Source organism: Protopterus annectens, chromosome 10.part0 (genome assembly GCF_019279795.1).
Source record: "Protopterus annectens isolate FY-2018-M chromosome 10.part0, PAN1.0, whole genome shotgun sequence".
Taxonomy (NCBI): domain Eukaryota; kingdom Metazoa; phylum Chordata; order Ceratodontiformes; family Protopteridae; genus Protopterus; species Protopterus annectens.
In genome coordinates, this window is record NC_056744.1 from 1,569,147,005 (window position 1) to 1,569,169,879 (window position 22,875).

At 39.8% G+C, this 22,875-nt stretch overlaps 1 protein-coding gene across 1 annotated transcript in view; it reads right to left on the bottom strand.

Moving 5' to 3' along the window:
- The window catches only part of LOC122812859, a 129,560-nt gene that overhangs the window by 66,837 nt on the left and 39,848 nt on the right, over positions 1–22,875 (bottom strand). The window contains exons 4-5 of the mRNA XM_044084900.1: positions 11,623–11,683; positions 2,566–2,651 (exon numbers count right to left, since the gene is read on the bottom strand). Of these exons, the coding sequence (XP_043940835.1) occupies positions 2,566–2,651; positions 11,623–11,683 (147 nt within the window). The remainder of the gene's footprint in view (positions 1–2,565; positions 2,652–11,622; positions 11,684–22,875) is intronic.

Here is a 22,875-nt window from a genome sequence, read left to right on the forward strand (position 1 = left end):
TACTCAGTGGCATACCGCCTGCTCAGAGGCAATCTGTGCCCGACGTATAAAGCCATGTCCAACCCAGAATTAATGGACATGCTGCACCTCAGAAAATCCAAATCCCATCGAGCTACGTGCTCGAGAGACTTGAACCTCAGCACTGAAATAAATAGGACATGCTGGAGGGACAGATTCATAACCCAGAGGCTCCCTTCACTCTGGAATAAAATCCCATTCCAGGTTAGGCAGAGTCCCTCATTGACTCTCTTCAAGAGGAATCTTGATGGGTGGATGGGAGATCGTAGGTTTACCGGGGTATCACTTCTGTGTCACTGTTAGACAGAGGCACAGTATACTAACCTCGAAAAAGGGCCTAGCAAAATTAATTTAAAATGGGTGGCGAAAGCCAAACACACTCTGGCTAGGCTTATAAATGCCCTAGGGCAGATAACCTAGTATGAACCTATGAACCTATGAACCTATGTAAAAGCTACTATTTTTACATCTTAAGTGCAGCAACATGGGAGTATTATATTTTAGTAAGACAAATTGTCATCTATGGCTTAAATTGGGAACACCTTACAATGACAATTAACATGTGATGCTTTATTAGTGAAACCATAATTTTACTAATTAGCTGTTCCTCTTGAGAGGTATGGTGTTTCTGACTACCCAGAACACTTTGGTAGTGTATGTAAATTGTCAATACCTAAGCTGATATCATTTTGTGGGTGTGGTTATAAGGGAAAACTAAGTAAACAGTGAAAGTAAAACAAAAGAAAAGTCACAATGTTTGTTTTGTTTTCAAACCACTTGCAGCTTTTAGCATCAGGAATATACTCAGAAATAAAAATAACTGCAATACACAGAGGCGTTAGAATAACAACTTACTTTAAGGAAGAATGCTTAGCTTCCTGCAGTTGTTGGCACCCTCTAAATCACACCTGAGTGATGTACTTAGATGGTTACTGTAGTAGCCAATCATCTAAGAGCAAGGTCATGAGCAGGCGAGTATGCCTTAGGGCTTTGAATGTCTGTAATGAGGTGGTTAATATACAATTTGAAAAGAAGACAGCCTAGTTCTAATCCTGCTTATGACAGCAGAAACTGTAAGTAGTGAAGTAATTTTCTTGTTCCAAAGCTATGATGCTCATTACAAAAAGTAATTTATAAGACAGGTTTTTAAATAAGAGATTTGTGTATAATTGCAAATAACGTTCTATAGATTATGTGATATCTAATGTTTACCCCCTTCTCATGTAGTGATGTCACTAGTTTTGCTATTTTTTGCTATTTAAACAGCCATTATCTTTGACTCCAGTGATGTGAATTTATTGACAAATAGTGGTGAGAGTGGCTGCCCAGGAAGGAAGAATATTAAGCATCTCAGAAGATGGTCCACTCACTGGGGAACATTTTACACTGCTGTGGTGGTACAATGACTAACATTAATTAGTAGCTCATGGGAGGCTTCATTTGAATGTTTATGTGTTGCTTATCTTGCTGTCTGTTAAAAGGTGCCGCTAACTGCCAGTGTCCCAGGGAGGCAGTACAGCTTCTTTGCCTCTTAACCTAGTACACTTCTTCTTAACTGGGATCCTCAGCAGCATCTGCTCTCTCTGCCTCATTTCTTTTTCCATCTGCCGTGGACTATCTTATTTATTTATTTTATTTATTTAAATTTGTTGACCGGGAGTGTCCGACTGGACGTAGGTCCATTTTCAGCGGAGGCCCGGGGAGAAAAAGCTCCACAGTAAAATAAATAAAATAAAATAAATTCCATCTTGAATTTTCCTGAACAGTATCTTACAATCCCTCCTGGGAAGTTTGGGTACCACCACCACTTTTTCCATAAATCAGTGTTAAAAGTAATGACGTCTGACTCAAACTTCCACTCTTTCTTATGCTGCCAGATAATGCCCTCATCTACCCTCATCAAGTCATCCCCACCTACCAGATGAATATGTGTTACTTATGTACTTACAGGATCATAGGTTCATGGGCTCATAGGTAAGTACTAGGCTAGCTGCCCTTGAGGGCCGATTTTAAGCCAAGTCAATTTCCCTTTTTGTGCTCGAATTACCTATTCACCTTGGTTAGAGATTGGCCTTGCCCATCCCATAGTTGACAAGTATATATTAATTCATGAGAATAACTGGGATCATGCCATAGATAATTTGATGGGACCTATGTATGAAATAAAGCATTTAGGAGCTGTCTCTGTCCATTAGTGATATTGAAGTCTCTCTGCCCTCCTTCCTCAGGGGGGTACATCCATATTACCCATGGTCTTTCCGGATACTCCAAAACACCCTAGCCCTTCTCCTCTTTTTTGCACTCTCATGTATTATCTTCATAAGTTTTATGTTTGTTTTCTTGAACAGGCTTTCCAGGCGAGGTCTCATGAAGAGTTACTACAGATATGATGAACTTTGAGCATCTTAATACAGAACGGAAAAGCAAGTATTTCAATAAACACGCATGATACAGCAAGAGAAACTAAAATAATAAAATAGAGTTGGCCAAACAGATGGAACAGAAAGCAAGGGAAAAAAAAAGAAAGACATACATACTGAAACTTACCATGTTGCAGGCTCATTGCTCTTCTGTTTGTTGGTGTATTACTTCTTATGTCAGGGTCCATTAATGACTTTGCTTTTGTGTCTCTGCTGTTTATTCCAGGAAAAGAAAAGAAAAATAAATCATAATCAGAATGTCAAGATGGGAATCATTTTCTCACTATGTATTCAGAAATGTTATTTCTCTGCTAACTTGCCAGTATAACTGACTTCACGTTGGTCAGTCTGTCCATTGCTTTGTATTCTCTTGCTGGTATTGGTGCATGTGAAACGCCCTGCCCCTTATATCATGAACAGGATTAAATGCACTCAAAGGAATGTATCAAGTAAACATTTTAGTGTCTACCCACAACCCTAGGAGGAGTCACCAGTCCTCAGAATGATGGCAAGGTTTCCACATTGCATTTTCAAATGGGCTTATGGCCAAACATCTAGTGTGAAGTTACTAGCTTCAGAGAGATATCCACAAGATAATGTGGATCTGGGAAATCCGGGAAATGGTTCATTTTTCTCCAGGGGTGATATATAACAGCACACGACTTGTACCATCTTGCTTAGGTATATCCTCCTTGGTAGTGGAGTGTACAGAAATAATTATACAGTGACTATGGTTACCTAGTTAGTTTATACCTACGGAATGGAGATTTTACACTGTTGTGAAATCTTCAGCTGCCTTATAGGAAGACGCCTTGCCACCCACACATGTGACTCAAACTTATTACAAAAAAAAAAATACACTTTAACCGCTCATCACAGTATGGCACATTTTATTGCTCTTCTGAGAAAAAAATACAGCATCAAAGTTACATCACAGACACTCCAAATGGCATAAATCAGTCACTAGCTATGTCTGCATGTATGTCATTGGGTCTACCTGAAAATGCAGACAATGAGATAACCGACACAAAAACAACGAAAAATAAAAAAAGTACAAAAACACGAAACTTCACATGCCCGACAAACCAAAATCCTGACAAACAACAAAAAAAATACCTTTCCCAAAAAACACACACACAAGCACACCAAAAACCTTACAAACCTAAACTAAACCTTACAAACACAACTATCTATGCACTAACCTTAACCCAAACCCTAAAGTCCGTCACTATCGCACACTTACCTTACCCTCACCCTAACCCTAACTCGCTTAACCTGCCCCTAAACCTAAACTCCGTCACTATCGCACACGTACCTTATCCACACCCTGACCCTAACATCCGTCCCTATTGCACACTTACCTTAACATGTCGGTGTTCTCAGCATCGGGATTCTCAACTGTTGGTCTTCTCCATTGTTGATCTTCCGGTGTCAGTGTTCTTGTTGTCAGCATTCTGCATTGTCAGCGTTTTCAGGTAGACCCATGTCATTACATACCAAAATATGCAGGTTGGAGGTTGACGTAATGGTTAAGGTTTTTATATCACAGACATAAAGTACAGGGTTTGATTGTTGCCTTTGTTCACTGTCTGATTATTGGCTAGGCATGCAGTAGTTTGCAGACAGATTGACTTGTATTTCCCTATGAGCCTGCATGTGGAGTGCATCCAAAGCCATTGGAATTATTTTGCTGAATAATAGCCTCAACTGATACTTCATGCCATGCAAGGGAGTTATTTAAAAAAGGGAAGCAAAAGTCTTTTTTCAAAATAACTCCATGTTATAATCTCAATTGCTCACGCTTCTTACTGGGTAATGCACAGTTTACCTTCTTCTAAATTATCAGACAAAGAGGGAAAGGACTGAGTGCCTCAACAATCTCATTGAATCAGAACTCATATACGCTGCAATATTATTTAGGAAATGTTCAAAGCAGGGTCCTTGGTCAAACTTTAAAAGCACAATATTTAAAAAAGTCTTACTTCTAGTAGTACTTGAACCCATACCCTTTGGGTCACCATTCAAACTGCTGTACCATAAAGCTACTAAAGCAAACGAGAACTGTCAAACCCTTTCAGCTCTCATCTCTCTTTCATAGATGCAAAATTCATAAACACTGACCAATGAGACAAAGGAAGCAAACTGCTGTTTATTTATTTACTTTTTATTGGGGAAGTGGGCTGGCCCCCGGACACTTTTTCACCCTTAGCCAAGGCTCACTATGAAGAACATATAGAATTAAGTGCAGGAGCACCTTTCTGCCACCAACTCAATACACGAGTAATCAGACAAAGCGGGGGAAGTGAGAGTGCATCAGTATACTCCCTGACCCAGAAATCAAGCAAAGTGCTATCTCAATTAGAAGCTTTTAGAACCACAGGGAGTAGTCATGAGTAAATCGTGCATAACTTGCTGTCAGCCATGTACAGTTGCTTAACTTTACTGTGAAGAATTATAAATGTGTACCCCCATTGGTTAAAATGTGCCACGTCTATGGAAAATACAGCTTAGGAAAGTAATTTCCAACATAAACAATAAGAGGTTTGGAGTTTGGATTCTACATTCTGTGTGTGTGTGTGTGTGTGTGTGTGTGTGTGTGTGTGTGTGTGTGTGTGTGTGTGTGTGTGTGTGTGTGTGTGTGTGTGTGTGTGTGTATACATGCATGTGTGTGTGTGTGTGTGTGTGTGTGTGTGTGTGTGTGTATGTGTGTGTGTGTATACATGCGTGCCTACGTAAAATCTAAAAAATGGATTATAGATGACTTGCCCAATTTCTGACTGCAATACACATGCAACTGAAATATACCTTTTGGTTTGCTTGGCTGGCATAACTGTATGTTTGTATGTAAATAAATTACAAGGGTATATCTTGTGGCAACACCACTTAAATGTAAATAAATCCCCAAAAGACCTAGTTGAGTTATGTTTTTTGCTTAGTTGCAGTGGATACCTAGTTAGGGTTGAGTATTCTAAGGGCCTGTGGGTGGGTGGATGGGGGAGGAGAGATATGGTAGAAATGTTATGTGCATTATGTGCTATGTCAGCATGAGGAAACATGTATGCTCAAATTAAGGATATTTTGTTCATCTACTGTTGCTGCATTTTTTAGTATTTATTACACTTTACTACCATAAGTGAATGCCATTGTTATTTTGGCTTGGATTATTTAAACTAGCTGTAACTGAGTCTGATGAATTCCACTTAATGAATCCATTTCATCAAAGTCTGATGTCTGCACACTTTCTTTTTGAAGCGGTGTATGTTGACTAATGGACTTTTGTCAGTCCAAATCAGCAAAAGAAATAAATAAATGAAATATATATTGTTGGGGTGTTTTGTTCCTCACATCCCCTTACTTACTTAGAGTTCGGAAAGATAGAATACTGAAGACTCCCTCTTACTCAGGGTTATGCAAACTCTTAGTATAACCAGGTAAGAGTGTATGGGGGACAAGCCACAACATAGGGGATTGCAGGGGGATTGTCCCCCATAAATCACTTTATAACACAATATGTAAATAATTTATCTTTGGAGTTTAACACTTCAGTTTTTACTGAGTGGAGGTTTTAATTAAAGATGGTTCATTGAAAAGGGACTCAATAAACTCATTTACAGTAAAGTTAAGTAATCCCTAAGATGAAACACGACTTTAAGATTCCATGCTATCATACTAAAGTTAGCTAAATATCTATCTGTTGTTAGATCCACACAGTTAAATAATCTTTCTTTGCAATGTAACAATTACCTTATGATTAAACATGTTCACCTTAATGTGAACCCATATCTTCTGAAACACTACTGCTGTATTATTGTATGCATTGCCACAACAAATGAAAGCCTGAGTCTTCTATAAGCCCCCTATTCTTTTTTGAATTTGTGACTTAACAGTGCGACATAGTACTGTTGGTGTGGTGGAAGGAGGGATTTAGCCCCAAAAGTGGGGTAGTAATCAAGCTTGAATTTTAGAACACAGCAAGAAGCAGATCTGTTGACATGAAAGAGATCTCTAATTGTACAAAATTGGGTGTACTTCTTTTTACAGGGGGTATATAAGAATTATACACAATCATGGCAATGTTTTCTTTTCACAGGCTAGAGTAAATAGGAAGGCTGAAAAATAGTACAAAAGGGGTACATCACCTTTCCCACTGATTTACACCCTTCTGACTGCGGACAGATGATCACTGCAATATCACAAACACAGGTATGTGGTCTTTACCAGCTGAACAGTAAAAGTCATGGTGTTACTGCCAGCTCAAACAGTACAAATTCAAACATTATGCAAATGCACTTGTGTGGTAAAATTAACAAAATCACCTCTTCTCACTTTGTAGTGATCAGACACATTTTGGGGGAAAGGGATTACTGTTTCATAAAGACATTTATTAAAGTGGGTATCCAACATAGCGGTGAATGTACTTCCACCAAAAAAATACATTTTATGGGGTGCTGTAGTCTTGCAGGTGCTGCCCTTTGAATGAGATGCCAAACTGAGGTCTCATCTGCCTGAGTTGGTTGTTACTCAGGTGGATAAAAAAGATCCAATGGCATTTATCAAAAAACAGAAGGGGAAGTTATACAGTGCCCCAGCCAAATTTTCCCCAGTCAGTGTGAATACCACTTTGTGTCTTGTGTAAAGAGGCTGCTGGCCTAGTGGGACTAACCCAATGATGAAAGGGTGAATAATAAATACATTAAATAAATAAATAATCAAGTAAAATTAATTTTCAGTGTCAGAGAAGACAACTAAATGAAGTCTTTAAATAGCACACAAGTTTTGTACTATGTGTAATGCATACTTTAAACAACTAGAAAAAGAAGTAAGATAAAGAAGATGAATGTGTTGCCAGAAAATATATCCTTACGATTTCTTTCAGAGCAAGCTATAATTGTTACTGACTTAGCTGATGAGACCCCCATTCTGGAAATCAGTAACAAACAGAAAAATAAGGCTAAACAAAGTGTCATACACATGTTGCAGAAAATTTCCATCATAGTACATACTGTTTTACAAAGATTAATTTCTGGAAAAAAAACACGAGGTAGGGAGCAGGAGAAATAAAAAGGGACACAGGAAACTGAAGACTTTAATGAAAGGAAGATATTTGTTAACTGTTTGAAGCATGGAATTAAATGGTATGTATTATGCATGCAGTTACGCTATGTTTGGTGTGATTTGGTTGTGGGAATAAAGTTGCAGGCCTTGTTCAACTGAATGTCATATCAGAGGCAGAAAAGTCCTAGTACAACTAAGATATAAAATACTCCTTTTTAAAAAAAAAAAAAAAAAAAAAATATTCCTATTCTCATTTTTAAATCACAAAACAAACTAAACTCAAACACACACATGCACACACACACACACACACACACACACACACACACACACACACACACACACACACACACACACACACACACACACACACCAGAAACAATATCTTTCTTTTTTTTCATCCTGTAAAATCTAATCCTTTCTCTTCAAACCCGCAACAGCTGCAGTAGGCAAAGGAGTCCTCCTAACACAACCTGTATAGTGCCTTCCCATCACAGCTATAACCTCTAAAAGAAACTCAACCACTACACAGTCTATCTAAAACAAAATCTGCTGATTCATTTACACCCCCAATAACATTGATACCATCACCAAAGCCATATGGTTCCCAGTCCTCTACAGAGCTGTCTTAAGTGCCTTCCTTTTCAAACTCCTTCAGCCAGGTGCCTTCCTGCCTCTTGCTGCCAAGTTCCATAACAAAACCACCCCCTACAATTTCTGCAACCTCTCCCAAGAGACTGCTCCACTCCAGACCATCCAAACCAAACATCACTGTTCTGACCACTTTTTCTACATTCTTGCTCTCAAACTCAGATAACCCCTTCTCACTTCACTAGAAGAAATATTCTCTTTCCCTTATCTCAGAGTACAACTCAAAAAATGCCTTCATTGAAAATCAGACTGCAAATGCCTTACCTATGGACACATCACCTAAATGCTCTCACCTGCTGTTGACTTTGCATATTAATTCCTTGAAATGACTCCTCATTTGCTTTCTCATCCCACTGTAAACAATATTTTTTTCACTGATTTTATTTGCCTTCATGTAGTTTGATGGTATATTTTGTAAATATTTTAAGTTTTTGTAAATGCACTTCACTTCACCCCAGGCTGTGCCTGCAAATGGTCTCTTATGATTAGTATACTATTCATGTAAACACAAATAAATAAAGACCTACTTCATGTAGTCCATTGTTTGATTTCCTCAGGCTCTGTTTTCCTACATTATAACTCTGAGCAAGTCACTTAATCACACAGTGCTCATGCGCTATCCCTGAAAATGGACATGTTTCCAGTGGGCTTACTTGGTTACCACCTAAATAAAATAAAATAAAATAAAACATGGTACAAAACAGTTACAGTAGATGGTCAATTCTCAGTACCATCCAAGCTCACTAGAGGAGTCTTAAAAGAATAGGTCTTTGGGCCCTGTCTGCTCCACATTTTCATTTCAGGAGAACAGTTAGACAGCCATTGTGTAGCAGGTAGGCAACCTCTGTAAACCTACACTATTTTCATGAACATATGTTACACTGCATGCCCATTAAAATATGAAGAAAAACTGGCTATGTCAGTTTATCACTTGTGATACAATGCTTTCAAAATCAAGCAAAATGAGTGACAAATGAAAGAAATTCTGAAAAGCTAAAACAGTACAATTTAAATAAGAACCAGCTCAGTGACAATAGAATTTAGGAAGCAGGAATGAGAAGCCAAGAGACAACAGCATTGCTAGTACAGATTATTGAAACAGACATCACCAAAACTAATGTCACTGAACTTTAAGCTACAAGCATTTGCTGCATTAAAGACAGTAAACAAATCAGAGCACAGTGTTGCAATGAGAGCCTTCCTTGCACCCCCAGTATGGGGAGTTTGTGTATCCCACACACAACTTATTTATTTTTGTTGGGGACTAGTTTACTGTGTCATCAACAGATGCACTTAGCAAAATCACCACTTTCCTTTGCTGTGCCCCTTCATAATCCTGTACACAGACCATGATTCCCCAAATCCTTTGTGTACAGTGAAAAGAATCATATTTCAAGAAGTCTTCCTTCAAAGTTATGACCATAGATTCCCAAACCCTCCATTGTTATACTGCTGTGCACTCATTTCAGTATTATAATGTGCTTTTCCTATACACTGCAGTACACTCATCCCAGCATTGTACTGTGTTCGTCCTATACAATACTGTATGCTCATCCCAGCATTGTAATGTGCTTTTCGTATAGAGCCTCTAGAACTGCTTAGAGGATTCCAGCTTCAGTTTGACCAGTGGGTGGCAGAGTGGGACAATTACCTACTTGACCCTGTTTTCTTTTCCGCTAAGAATGCATGCTGGCATCCTGTTAGCCCTAGATGCTTTACTACCTTTTCAGTTTGCACTTATTAGCCCATTGTCACTATTATCAAGTGGTATTTCACTCCCAGGTTATTATGCCCTCGGCAGAGTACTTTACTTTTACCTGCATAAACACTTAGCTGCTACGTGTCCACTTATTAGCTGGTGTCTTTGAGATCCCTTCCGAAGCTCATGCATCTTCTTCTTCTTCTTCTTTCGACTTTTCCCGGTCAGGGGTTGCCACAGGTGATCACCTGTCCGCTCATGATTGGCAGTAGAGTTTTTACAGTGTCGAGTTGCCAGCCCGGCACCCAACCTTCCACTGAAGGCACACACGTGCACACACTCATACCTAGGGCCAATTTAGAGTGTCCAATCCACCTACAGCATGTCTTTGGGATGTCCCCTCCAAACAATGAGCCATATCAATAATTGTTTAACAATGATAATGTTCATGCAGCTGCCCTCCAGAAAATAGATTTTCCCTCTTTTAAGAAAATCAGTGTCATATTTTCCTGTGTTAAATTTCTCTTCACAGTGATGTGTACACCAGACACAGTTACTGCAGTAAAACATACTCCACTCAGATTCTGAAATGTCTATCAGAAATAAATATTCCCAGAGTCAATTGGTCCCCAAGTATAACATCATCAGTTCATGGCCCCCAACTGCTTTAAACCATGACATCATCGGTTCATCCAGAGAGTTGCCTTCCCCTGTAGGAATAGGTTCATAGATTCCTCTGTAGGAAGTCATGACGAGACCCACCACATCTCAAGCTGAGTACTTTGTTTGTGAAGAAGGGGAAAGAGAAAAAGAGCCCAAAATGTAGGAGCAGCAAAGCACTACTGCTAGCATTAAAAATGTGTCAAAAAGTGAAGCTCATGCATCTATTGACCACAATGGTTCCCACTGTTGCAGTTTTCAGTCAATATTTTCTTTCTTTTCTCTGTGCAGTCTTTTTTTCTGAGATAAACACATTTTTTTTTCTTTTACTCCCTGCTATTTTACTTTACTGACTAGCTTTCCCTTCGGTTCTGACTAAATCCATGACTTTTCTAAAGTCAAGGTAGAATACATCTGTTGGGTTGTCTTTAACCATTCCCTTTATAATCCATTTACAAAACAGACACAGACACACAAACACATGGTGTAAAATTAGGAAGGAGTTTGATAAAAGTGCATTTCTGTTTATGTAGCAATGTTTGTTCCATTGCCTTTTTTGAGTGGTCAGGAGATATCGCATGATTGTGAATTTAGCCATATAAAGCCAGACACTTTCACTTCAGGAGCAGGTCTTATGATGAGGGTTAATCAATACACCAAAATATAGGTCACACTTTGACACATACAACCCATGGCTTGATGAATTCCACAGTCTTACATCACCACATCACCATACACATCAAGAAATAAGATTTAGTACAACAGGGCCTTATATTATAGTTTATGACATGTTTCTACAGGTTTAATGTTTGTGGTAAATTTGTGGCATGCTTCCACACAATTTAATATTTGTAATTGGTTTCAGAGTCACATAGCTGTGAATCATTCATGAAGTGTTTTTTTAGAAGGAAACATTTTTCTTGTATTTAATGTAATCAAAATTATATTCCAAGTAAACAATGAGCATAACATTTTTTACTGCAATACTGTTTTTGAACATTTTTGTTGCTGTTGGTCAGATTATTATGTTGTTATTGTTGCTGATTTTATCATGACTAATAAATATACCTTTGGGAATCTAGTAAACCAGATTTTACATCCTGTATCTGTATTCTTTACCTGCCATATGGGTCCTTTATGTTCAGGTCAGTAAGTGCATCTTCCAGTCTGAGATCATCATCTGCAGTGAAATGTGACAAACAGTCATCAGGTACAAAGGAGGTTATTAATCACCTACTGTATCACATTAGATATTTAGTACTCTGGTAGGTTTCATATGCAGATTATGTGGAAAACAGCAAAATACTTAACTGATCTGTACAGGACAGCTCTGGAAATTATGGAGACGTTACCCAATAGAGTGATTATGTAAATTTATGCCATGAATCTAGCACTGATATGGAGTGGCAGGAGATGTGAAAGAATTTTTCCCTACAAAGTACTGGAGCAAAATGAAAGCATTACCAGATGGGTGCCAAAAAGGTTTGCAGAGCAAGTATAGCAGTTGACTGAGATAGTGATGCCTTTGTACCCTGATCAGCATTCCTAATGGAATCTAACCACTTGCTCCTTACTACAGGTGTTTCATTAAATGGCAAATTTAATATGAAAGATATGAACGTACCATAATGATAGATCTGTGTTGCCTTCTTTTTGTCTTGTTCAATATGTGGGGTTGTTGGATCTAGCCAGATCTGACCTCAACGCCTTACACCATAACTTTGGAGCTAAGAGCTCTGACTCCTCCCTTGCCTCCCCTGCATGAATTACCTCAGATCTAGTTTGCTGATTGACCATAAAAGGTTATCATGTGTGTATATTTTATATATATATATAAAATTATGATACATATCTATTTACCTAATAATATAAGGAGTAAAAGAATAAACAGTATAAAGTGTAAGAGATACTAGGGATCAGATAAGTTCCAAAAGAGATGTGACTAATCCCTAGAAGAAGAATGACAATTTGGTAAGGGGAAGAAGGGAGGGGAGTTGAAACAGATGAAAAGAAGACAACACAGATCTATTACTATGGTAAGTTCATAACTTTTATATCTGATGTTTTCTTTTTTTATGTCTGATTCAACACGTGAGACAGATTCCCAAGCTACCTCACAGGGACCTGGATAGACTCAAGGAAGAATATTTCTGAGTATGGCAGAGTCAACAGATGTGCAAGCCCTGGACTGCACATCTAACTTGTAGTGAGACACAAAGGTATCAGTTGAGGACCAAGTTGCTGCTGCACATGTCACTGATAGGAATGCTGAAGCTGCCATTGCTCTTGTAGAGTGCGTCTTAGACTTTGATCATAGAGGCATGCCTAGTGAATCAGAGACAAAAGAAATGCAACTTGCTAACCATCGTGAGAGTTACTTTAGAAACTGATTGCCATAACCTTTTCTTGGAGATGTATATGAACAATTGATCTGTTTTTCTGATAGTCATGGTATGATGGAGGTAGAAACTAAGTTGTCTGTGCACATCTAGTGTGCACAACATATGTTCTCCTTTGCTGGAAAAATTGGGAAGAAAACTGGCAAGTCAATTTGTTGCTTTAAGCTAGACACAGAAACCACTTTAGAGAGAAAGTAAATATTTTTTCTTAAAGACACACTGTCTCTATGAAAGACAAGGAAGGGAGCTTTACAGGAGAGTGTGCCTAAAGTAATGGCAACCAGAAAAATAGTCTTCCAAGAAAGAAACTTCATGTCTAAGGATGCTGCTGTTTCAAACATTCTCCGAGTTAAAGACTGAAGCAAGATGGTAACATACCAGACAGGGATTGGATCATAAACTATGGGTCTCAATAAAAAGGTGCCTCTTGGAAAAGCCTTGGCAATTTTGAGGAAAGTGATAGAAGCATTATTGAACCCTATGTGGAAGTTTGAAATGGCTGCTAGTTATACTTTAATTGTGGAATAACTTGACCCATAATCCAAAAAATATGCAGTATCAATGGAGAGAATAGTCCACTGGAACCACTTGTAGTAAGCCAAAGCATTTATTCACTTATTCACAAAATAAATCCAAGATAAACTTGACCCAGCCATGAAAGGTTCTGAAAGAAATTCAACATTTTTGGAAGAGGTTCTGAAAAAGGGGTCTAGTCTATTAGTGGATGGCCAGATGGAGAAGCACTTCCATTTGCTCTTGTAAGTCTTTTTTGTAGAGTTCCTTTGAGAAGAAGACATGATTCAAACTACTAGGGAGGAAAGCCTGGCATCTCTGGCAATTGTTAGAACTGGAGAAACCCTGCGGTTAGCTTTAGGGTCTTGAAGTCTGGTAGAGGTATCATGGAGGGATGTGTGAGGAGATCTGGGAATGGATCCAGAACCCATGGTGGGTGAACTAGGTGAGCCCAATAAAAGGGGAACCATACATACCGAGGCCAGAAGGGGGCAATGAGGATTACCTTGGCCTTGCACTCCATTGCTTTCTGAATGAACTTTATGATAAGAAGGATAGGAGAAAAGGCATAAAGGAGACCAAGGATAGACTAAAACATCTCTCCATGACTGTCCCTGTAGAGGGATGAGGACAAAGCAACTTCTGCATTTATTTAGGTATGAAGCAAAAAGGTTACAATAACATTGTCCCCAGTGGCTAAAAATCCCTATTGCTACTGTTTTGTTGATGGACTATTCGTGGGGCAGTAGTACATTTATGCTCAGTTTATCCACCAGGATGTTAGACTTCTCAGGTATATGTGTTGGTACTAGAAAGCAGTCTGAAGCTATCATCTACTGCCAGATGCTCATGGCTTCTCGGCAAAGAGGGTAAGATCAATTTCTACCTTGTTTTGTTGATATACCAAGCCACTGACATATTGTTTGAGTGAATGGTAATCAAAACCTTGAGTAGATTGTCTAGAAGTACCTGCAATGTAAGGAGGACCATTGTTAACTCCAAGACATTGATGTGAAAGTCATACTCTATTCTGGATCACGGATCATGGACTGTTTTCCCTTCAAAATGCCCCCCCCCCACACACACACACACACACACACACACACGAAGGAAGGCATCCGTGGTCACTGTGGCTTTGGGCACTGGAGGAAGAAAGAGTCTGCCATGAGTAACTGAGTTGGATGAAATCCACCCTGTGTGATTCATACTTTGTAATGAAGGGGCGAAGGGGTGAAGTTTCTGAGAGCACTGTACAGCTAACATCCACAGTAGAATTGTTATGTTATATCTGGCTAAAGGAAACATCTCAATGGAGGAAGCCATTAGGATGCATAATATCAGTAGAGGCCTGGGGTCTGGGATGATTTATTACCTGAAGAGCAATGGAGCTGATTGATCTGACTTGTGCTCAGGGCAGTTTTGCTGTCTGATATATAGAGTCAAAATGGCAGCCTATGAATTCTATGGATCGGGCTGGTGGTAGCCTGCTTTTGTTGGTGTTTATAAAAATGTCCAAGTGAGTCGATGGTTGTAACAGGAATGATTGATGTGAAAGAAGTAGATCCCTGGAGGTAGCAGTTAGAAGCCAATCATATAGATATGGGAATACTTGGATCCCTTGTAGCCTGAGATAGGCTGTTACAGCTGCCATTATCTTACTGAATACCCAAGAGGCTGTGGTGAGACCAAATGGCAGTGCTCTGAATTGATAGTGATTGGCTTCCAGCTGGAAATGATGAAATGTCCTGGACTGGCGCTGGATCTTTATATGATAGTAGGTGTCTAGAGCACATCCATTCTTTTTGAGCAGACGTAGAATGGGTTGTACTGTGATCATCCAGAATTTTCTGTTTCACAAATTGATTCAACTTGCTGAGATCCAAAATTGGTCTTAGGTCCCCTGTCTTTTTTGGCATTAAAAAGAACCTTGAATAGAAAAGAATTCTAGTCGGTCTTCGGGGACAGGTTGGATGACTCTTTTGTCCAGCAACTGTAAACCTTCTGTTGCTGTGGCTTCCAACTGATTGAACTGAGTGTTGGGAATCATTTGTTTTGTTTTGGGGGTTTTCAAAAAGGGGTATTGTATAACTTCTGGTAATGATCTTTAGCACCCAAACATTGGAAGTTACATTTTGCCAGAGGGTGTAAGGAGAAGCATCCCCGACTGCTTCCACAGTGCAGCAGTCAGGCAAGTGTTCAGGAAAACTAATAAGGTTTCTCTTTGAATGGTCTACTGAAACCTTGAATTTGCAGACTGCCTCTTCCTCTTGGGCAATGTCCCATGGAATTGTCTTCGCCTCTGCTTCTGGGATGCCTGTCCCCAGAAGTGTCCCTGTGAAAACCTTGAGATTTTTTGAACAACATTTTTCTTCCCCCATTTTTCTTCTTCTCCTCTGGAGAAGGATCTCTGCGAAGTTGAAAAACAAATTCCAGCAGCAAACAATGTCTTACTATCTTGTTTACTCTTGGTAAGAGTATTCTTGACTTTGGGTCCAAACAAAGTGGATCCATCATAAGGGGCATTTATGAAGAAAGTTTTAAAGTTTCTGCAAAGTTGCAGAGCCGTATTCAGGCATGACGATGCATCATTATATCTGTACCAACAGATCGGACTGCTCCATCTACTGTGTTGAAAAGCAGTCTCATGGCAACATTTGATGATGACTGTAGAGTAAACAACTGGGAATCCACAGTTTTTTGGATATCTGCTGGTAAGTTACCCACCAGAGAATTTGAGAGTTCCTTTATGAAATCTGTCTGGAATTGTGTCAAGTGGGCCATATAGTTCGGTGCACAAACAGAAATGTTGGCTGTAGCATATGTCATTTTCACAAATCTGTCCAATGCTCTAGACTCCCTGTTAGGGGGATGGACAGAGGAACTCTCTCCAGACAGTTCCTTTTCAGTGACTGCTGCTACCAACATGGCATCTACAGCGGGGCCCTTAGCCCAGAACTTCCTTTCTTTAGGGCAACTCAAATTCTGTCCGGTTTCTTTGGAAAGGACTTTGCTGCATCAGGCTCCTTCCAGGCTTTCTGAGTAATGAGGTCAAGTAAAGCGTCTGGAGTGGGGACCATCCAGGATACTGAATGGCCAGACCCAAAGACTTCAAGAAACACCGACCCATCAGAAAAAGGAGATTCAGTGGACCAACCCCCCTCTGCTTCATCAATTCAAGGATATCTCCAAAGAAGACATCTTGCAGGGGAACCTTGGATTATCTTCTCCCGCCTCTAAGTTGGTGTCTTCGGTGACAGACTCAGGGAAGGTGTCAATATGCTTCATTTTACAAGTCCTCTTCTGGGGAATGTGTCTTGGCACTCCTGAGGGGGGGACATCAGAACTGGATGTGGGACTCAAGTGCTGAGCAGTCTCTTAGCCTAAGGGATTCATCTGTCCCTGTCTACCAGAATGAGAAGAGGTAGGTGCAGTCTTCAGAGGGAGTCTGGATGGATCTGTACTCTGAGCATACACCAGTTGTCTTGGTCCAGCCAAGGCTTTCTCCACAGCCCCAAAAACCAACTCAGCCAACTGAAGTGAAGAACAGCCACCTAGGTTAGTTGAGTCAGAAGGTTTCTTGTTTCCAAGGGCTGAAGGCCCTGAGGAGGACCTTGTAACTGAGCTGTCCAATGCTGAAGCCTCAAGTGGTAGGGATGGCTCAGAAAACTTCAGGCTTGACTCTACCCTTGGAGCTGTGACACCGACACTTTGTCTCCAGCACTCTACTCAACTTGAGTGCATTAGAATTAAATGAGTGAGGGAAAATGTCAAAGCCAAAGTCTCAGGGTCTATTGGCTCTGAAGCTGGTACTGTTGGAAGATTAGATCCGATGTTCACCATCTCCAAGAATGGAGATGGCATAGGAAGCTGAGTAGGCTGAGCAGTCGGGGTGGAAGGGGCTTACCCTGGTACTTTCCTCTAGGTTGGAACAGGGAGGACTCCCAGCTGAATGTGTGTCCTCAAAACTTTCTTCATCGTTCAGTCAACATCAAATTCCATGATGCTCCTACTAGATTAAACAGATCTAGAGGATGAGGCTAGAGATGCAGACCTCAAAGGTATTCTAACACTACCACTATTCTTACAAAACCTATCAAAAATTTTCTGAAAGGGGGAGGAAAAAACTTTCACTTATCATTAAGAATGATGGAGCTTTTGGTCCACATGTCAGGTTTACTCAGTGGCTAACGAGATCTGAGGTCATTCAGACAGGAGAGGGGGAATTGGGGGTAGTGGAGGAGTTAGAGCTCTCAGATCCAAAGCTTTGGTATAAGGTGCTGAGAGAGGATCCTGAGATATGACAAGCCCACACATTGCATCAGACAGTAAAGACAACATCGGATCCCTCTGACTTACCTAAATAAAACTCAGATAACACAGAGTAAATTTTGGGAAACTATTTCTGACTCATGGTGATGTGGAAGCCAGAAAATGTATAATATATAGGGTGATGACAACTGTAATCAGTTTATTATATAAATAATTTATTAATGTTATATAAAGAATGAATGCAACATTAAACAAAGTCAGCAACACACAGCAAAAATGGCCTCACTTCTTTGACAACATTAAATGATAGAAGGACAGCATTAGTCATGAAGCCATGTTCATTAACTTAATATACTTGTGACCAACTTCATGGTGGATATATGGCTGGGCACAAACAGCAGGAATAACAAATAATACAGTTTAACAACAAAGTACCAGTCTCAGGATTGTTGTGAGGCATGGTAACACAAACATGTTTGAAGATACATAAACAGATACAATTTTCAGACCAGAATTTTTATATTAATGGGCTTCACAAACTTATCAACCCTATTACTGCTCTCCTTCTAAGAAATAATGAAATTAATAGTCAATGAACACTCAGATAAGCAATTAAGAGGCTACAATGAGACTTGTGGTGCATGCAACTCAGTCACAGTTTTTGTATGGACGATCTCATATTACTAGGGTTTTCCAGACCTTTATCTAAGCAGAACACTCATACTTAACAATTTGCATCCTTAGAAGCAATTATTTTCACTTGAAAATCAAATAGAAACCTTGCTGATGTATACTTTTTGCTTATGTCAGCACTATGTACTACTGGTAAGCCGTGGTGGGCTGGGACTTCCTCCAGTGGACCGGACCACGGCTCCTCTCGTAATATGGGTGAGCTGACATTGACAAAAAAATGGTATTTTATTACAACTTTATATATCTCAACATTGCTCATCTCATTGCATTTATGTTTTCTTTAATCATAGGTTAGTACTAAGCTAATTGCCCTTGCGAGCCATTTTAAGCCTAGCCAATTATACCTCATGAGACTCAAACCCTGTACCTTGTGTTTATAAGGCAAGCACCTTAACCATTAGGCCACCCTACTTTTTCACTGTTCTATCGCAATAAAACATTTACATAAATCGTGAAACTGAAATGAAAATTAGTTTTATTAAAATGTGGGATGTTAAAATTTACTTTTACACTCTGGTGCTTGTTTAGCAGACCTGAAGCTGGAGAAGCTCGGCAGGCAGGGAGAGACAGGAATGAAGAGGTTTGGCCCACTTGCCTCTTCTGGTGGGAGAGAGGGGTTTGCAGCTGCTTGAAGAGCAAATTGTGAGGTGTGATTTCTTCTGTGGAGACTGGGGAAACTACCCCCCACACTCAAGAATGGTGGATGGTGCTGTTTGCTTGAAACAGCCATGGTAGAAGTGAGGGAAAACCAGCATGGTCAGCCCACTTCATTCCCCCTTCCCCAGCCTGATCGAGCATCTATGAAACATAGGGACATAAATCAGAAAAATCCTTGAACCATCCCTAATGGCTGGGTAAATGATGGCACAGCCCTCAGTTGACTCTCACCCTTGATGATAGGGGAATGAATGGGTTGATGACTAGGCTAAGAGGGAGTGGTGATCAGCTGGTGGTGAGAGTTAAAAAAGCCAAAAAAATCTATACTGAAAAGTCATTATGATGACAAATTTACATACGTTTTTTCATATCTAGGTTAACTCATACAACATTCTAAAACATACATACTCTTCTAAATATACACAAGTTTTCTAACTACTCTGTTGTACATTTTAACCATATTTGTAAAATTATAAGACCTTACATCTCATTTAACTCTTGGCTCGAGTGTACAGTCATTAACAGACCTGTAAGTGAATACACATCACTTTTTCATTATATTGGTTTCTACAAACAGATTCTTTTTGGTTCCAGACTTATCTTGTCCTTCTGTCTTCTCCTCTGGTTATCCTAGCAAGTCATTCATTATCCTGAGGACAAAAGTCCATTCATTACCTTGGGGATTAGGCTGGCCAGAGTACTGTTATCTGTAGGTGGGTCATGGTGGATCGGGTCTATATTATAATATCGAAATCTACAAAGATTGAATGTTATAATATCGAACCCTAAACACCAAAATCCACAAACATCGAACAGTCAGAATAGCAATTCTTTCCCAGGGAAAAAAAATCGCTATTCCAAGAAACATACACATAACACAAACACACACAACAAACAGCAATCCACACACATACACTTAAAATCCTACACATAAACCTAAACTAAACTTTACATACACTACTAGTTATCCACTTACCTTAACCCGACCCTAACCCTAAGGTCCATCACTATCACACACTCACCTCACCCGCGCCCTAACCCTAACTTACCTAACCTGCCCCCTAACCCTAACCTACACACAACTGCACACTTACCTGACTTGCGCCCTAACCCTAACTCACCTAACCCGCCCCCTAACCCTAAACTACACACAATCACACACTTACCTGACCAGCGCCCTAAAATTAACGTCCACACAACCGCACACTTACCTGACCTGCTCCCTAACCCTAACTCACCTAACCCGTCCCTTAACCCTAACCTACACACAATTGCACACTTACCTGAACCCGAACCGTAACGCTCCAACATATCGAACACTGAAAACAGCGAAGCCACAGCAATAGCCCACCAAATTCTTTCCCTGGGAAAGAATTTGATGTCCTCACCTTCGCTGTTTTCAGCGTTCGACATTACGGGTTCGATATTATAACATTTGATCTTTGTAAGATTCAATGTTATAATATAAACCCATGGTGGATCATCCTATGGTCTCTAATCTCCCTGCTGTGGCTTGCAGTTCATCCTCTGAAATGAAACTTGTAAATCTGAAAATCCAGTTGGATACAAGTGTGTGTTTTTATGCATGTCATCATGTCATTCAGGCTGCAGTAATATCAGTACAGGCATGTGTTCTCATGCATGTCATACCAAGCTGCAGTATTATGTACTTCTGGTACAGGTGTGTGTTTTCATGCATGTCATCCCTGGCTGCACAAATATGCACTGCTGGTAAAGGCATGTGTTTTCATGCATGTCATCCCAGGCTGCAGTGATATGGACTACTGGTGCAGATGTGTGTTTCCATGCATGTAATCCCAGGCTGCAGTAAAATGTACTGCTGGTACAGGAGTGTGTGTTTTCATGCATGTCATCCCAGGGTGCAGTAATATGTACTGCTGGTACAGGTGTGTGTTTTCATGCATGTCATCCCAGGCTGCAGTAATATGTACTGCTGGTACAGGTGCGTGTTTTCATGCATGTCATCCCAGGCTGCAGTAATATGTACTGCTGGTACAGGTGTGTGTTTTCATGCATGTCATCCCAGGCTGCAGTAATATGTACTGCTGGTAAGCCTTGAAATGTTGACTCCTCCTCCAGCAGACCAGACAACAGTTCCTCTCTTGAGATGGGTGAGCTGATATCAGCCAATTTACTCCCATCTTCTCCATGTTGGCTCATCTGCTGTACAAGCCTCTAATGAAATGTGGGTTTACTAGGAGTTTAGACAGGATTTCATCCTTGTGCAGCATCTACTGACAGGTTTTAAAAATGAAGAGTGCCTCATTCTTCACAATGTGCACATTGTTTTGTTTTGTTTTTCTGTTGATAGTCTCTTATCCTGAGTGTTTATGAGAAGACATCCTTGTCCACACCACAAATGAACTTTTATTCTCATGCAAGTACCTTGACATTTTGTTAGCTGTAGCAGGAGTCACACTTTAGGACATAAAACATTTCTGTATCTACTCAGCATTCAGAAAACCTGGTGTTTCCATTGCACAACTTTCATATTGACAATCCTATCTGCTTTCCCTTCATCAGCCATAAACATGGCTAACATTTTGCTTTTCTTAAGTCACAGTGCTGTCACTTTTTTAAGATATTGTCAAAATTGTGCAAGCTGGAAACTGTTAAATCGTGTACCACAATTTCAGAAAATGAGTTTTGTTACCTCAAAAGTTAAAACAACTTATTAAACACTGGTACAACTCTCTCAAATGATGTTGAGCTAAAAGCTTCTGCCACTGGAATCCTTGAATGGTCATCAGTTAGGACTGGCAGATGTTCTAAACCATTGAGTGACTGAAAGAATCACACAAATATATACCCAAGCTGACTCTATAAAGTCTGACACCTGAAATGGACCATTTACACTTTCAATATTTGTTTAGTGTACAAAATCAAACTAAAAAGGCAGCGTACATAGAAGGCCACTTTAATAAAATTAACACTTTAATAAAATAAAAAGAGAAGCACTTTTGCAAAACAGTTGCTTCATCAGATCTAACCATACCAATCTATCATACAATTTATATAGTACAATCAATTAATTAATTACAAGTGTTAGCATTTCAGCCTTCTAGACTTAAGGGCTGGTTTCAAAGGGGCATTACCATTCAGCCCAATGCCTCTATTTGCAGCTAATGTAAAAATCCATTTTGTGTCCAAATACTCAGTTTGAACATCCCCTCCTCTAGTGGAACCACAATATTTTTTGAGCACCATAAATTTAAATACATGCATGGCCCCATCTTCCATAGTGGGTTTAGCTAATGCATTCTAGGGTCGCCCTTACTAATACCAAATATATGCTCTTTTACACAATCCGCGAAACATCTGTTGGTCTTACCAACATAATACAAACCAAAAAAGTCACATACAGCTAAGTAGACTAAATCTTTCATATTACAATCTGCACAGAGATCAAAAACAAATATACGTCCATTCAGGGGATGTATAAAAAGTACAGTTGTGTACACTTACCATAAATGTTGATGTTCGAATGTATTCACTGTTGTAATCTTCACCTGTGGGTTATTCCTGCTGTGATAGCCCTTGGTCGGACCAAATACCAGAGTCAATGTTTTTGTGCCCCAGCTGCCATCGCCTGTAGTCTGACGTCAGGTCATCAGTACTATAAAGCAAGGCAGCCAACATCATTACATCAGTTTTTCTTGCCCTAACCCACCAGAAGCACAAGAGAAATGAGATAAGTGGTCCTGGTGGCTAAAAGCCACGTTGGGAAGCTTATGTCCCCCTAGGGGAAGATGTTAAATGGGGGATGGAGGGAGGGAAACCAAGACTGCAACAGTGAATACATTCGAACATCTAAATTTAT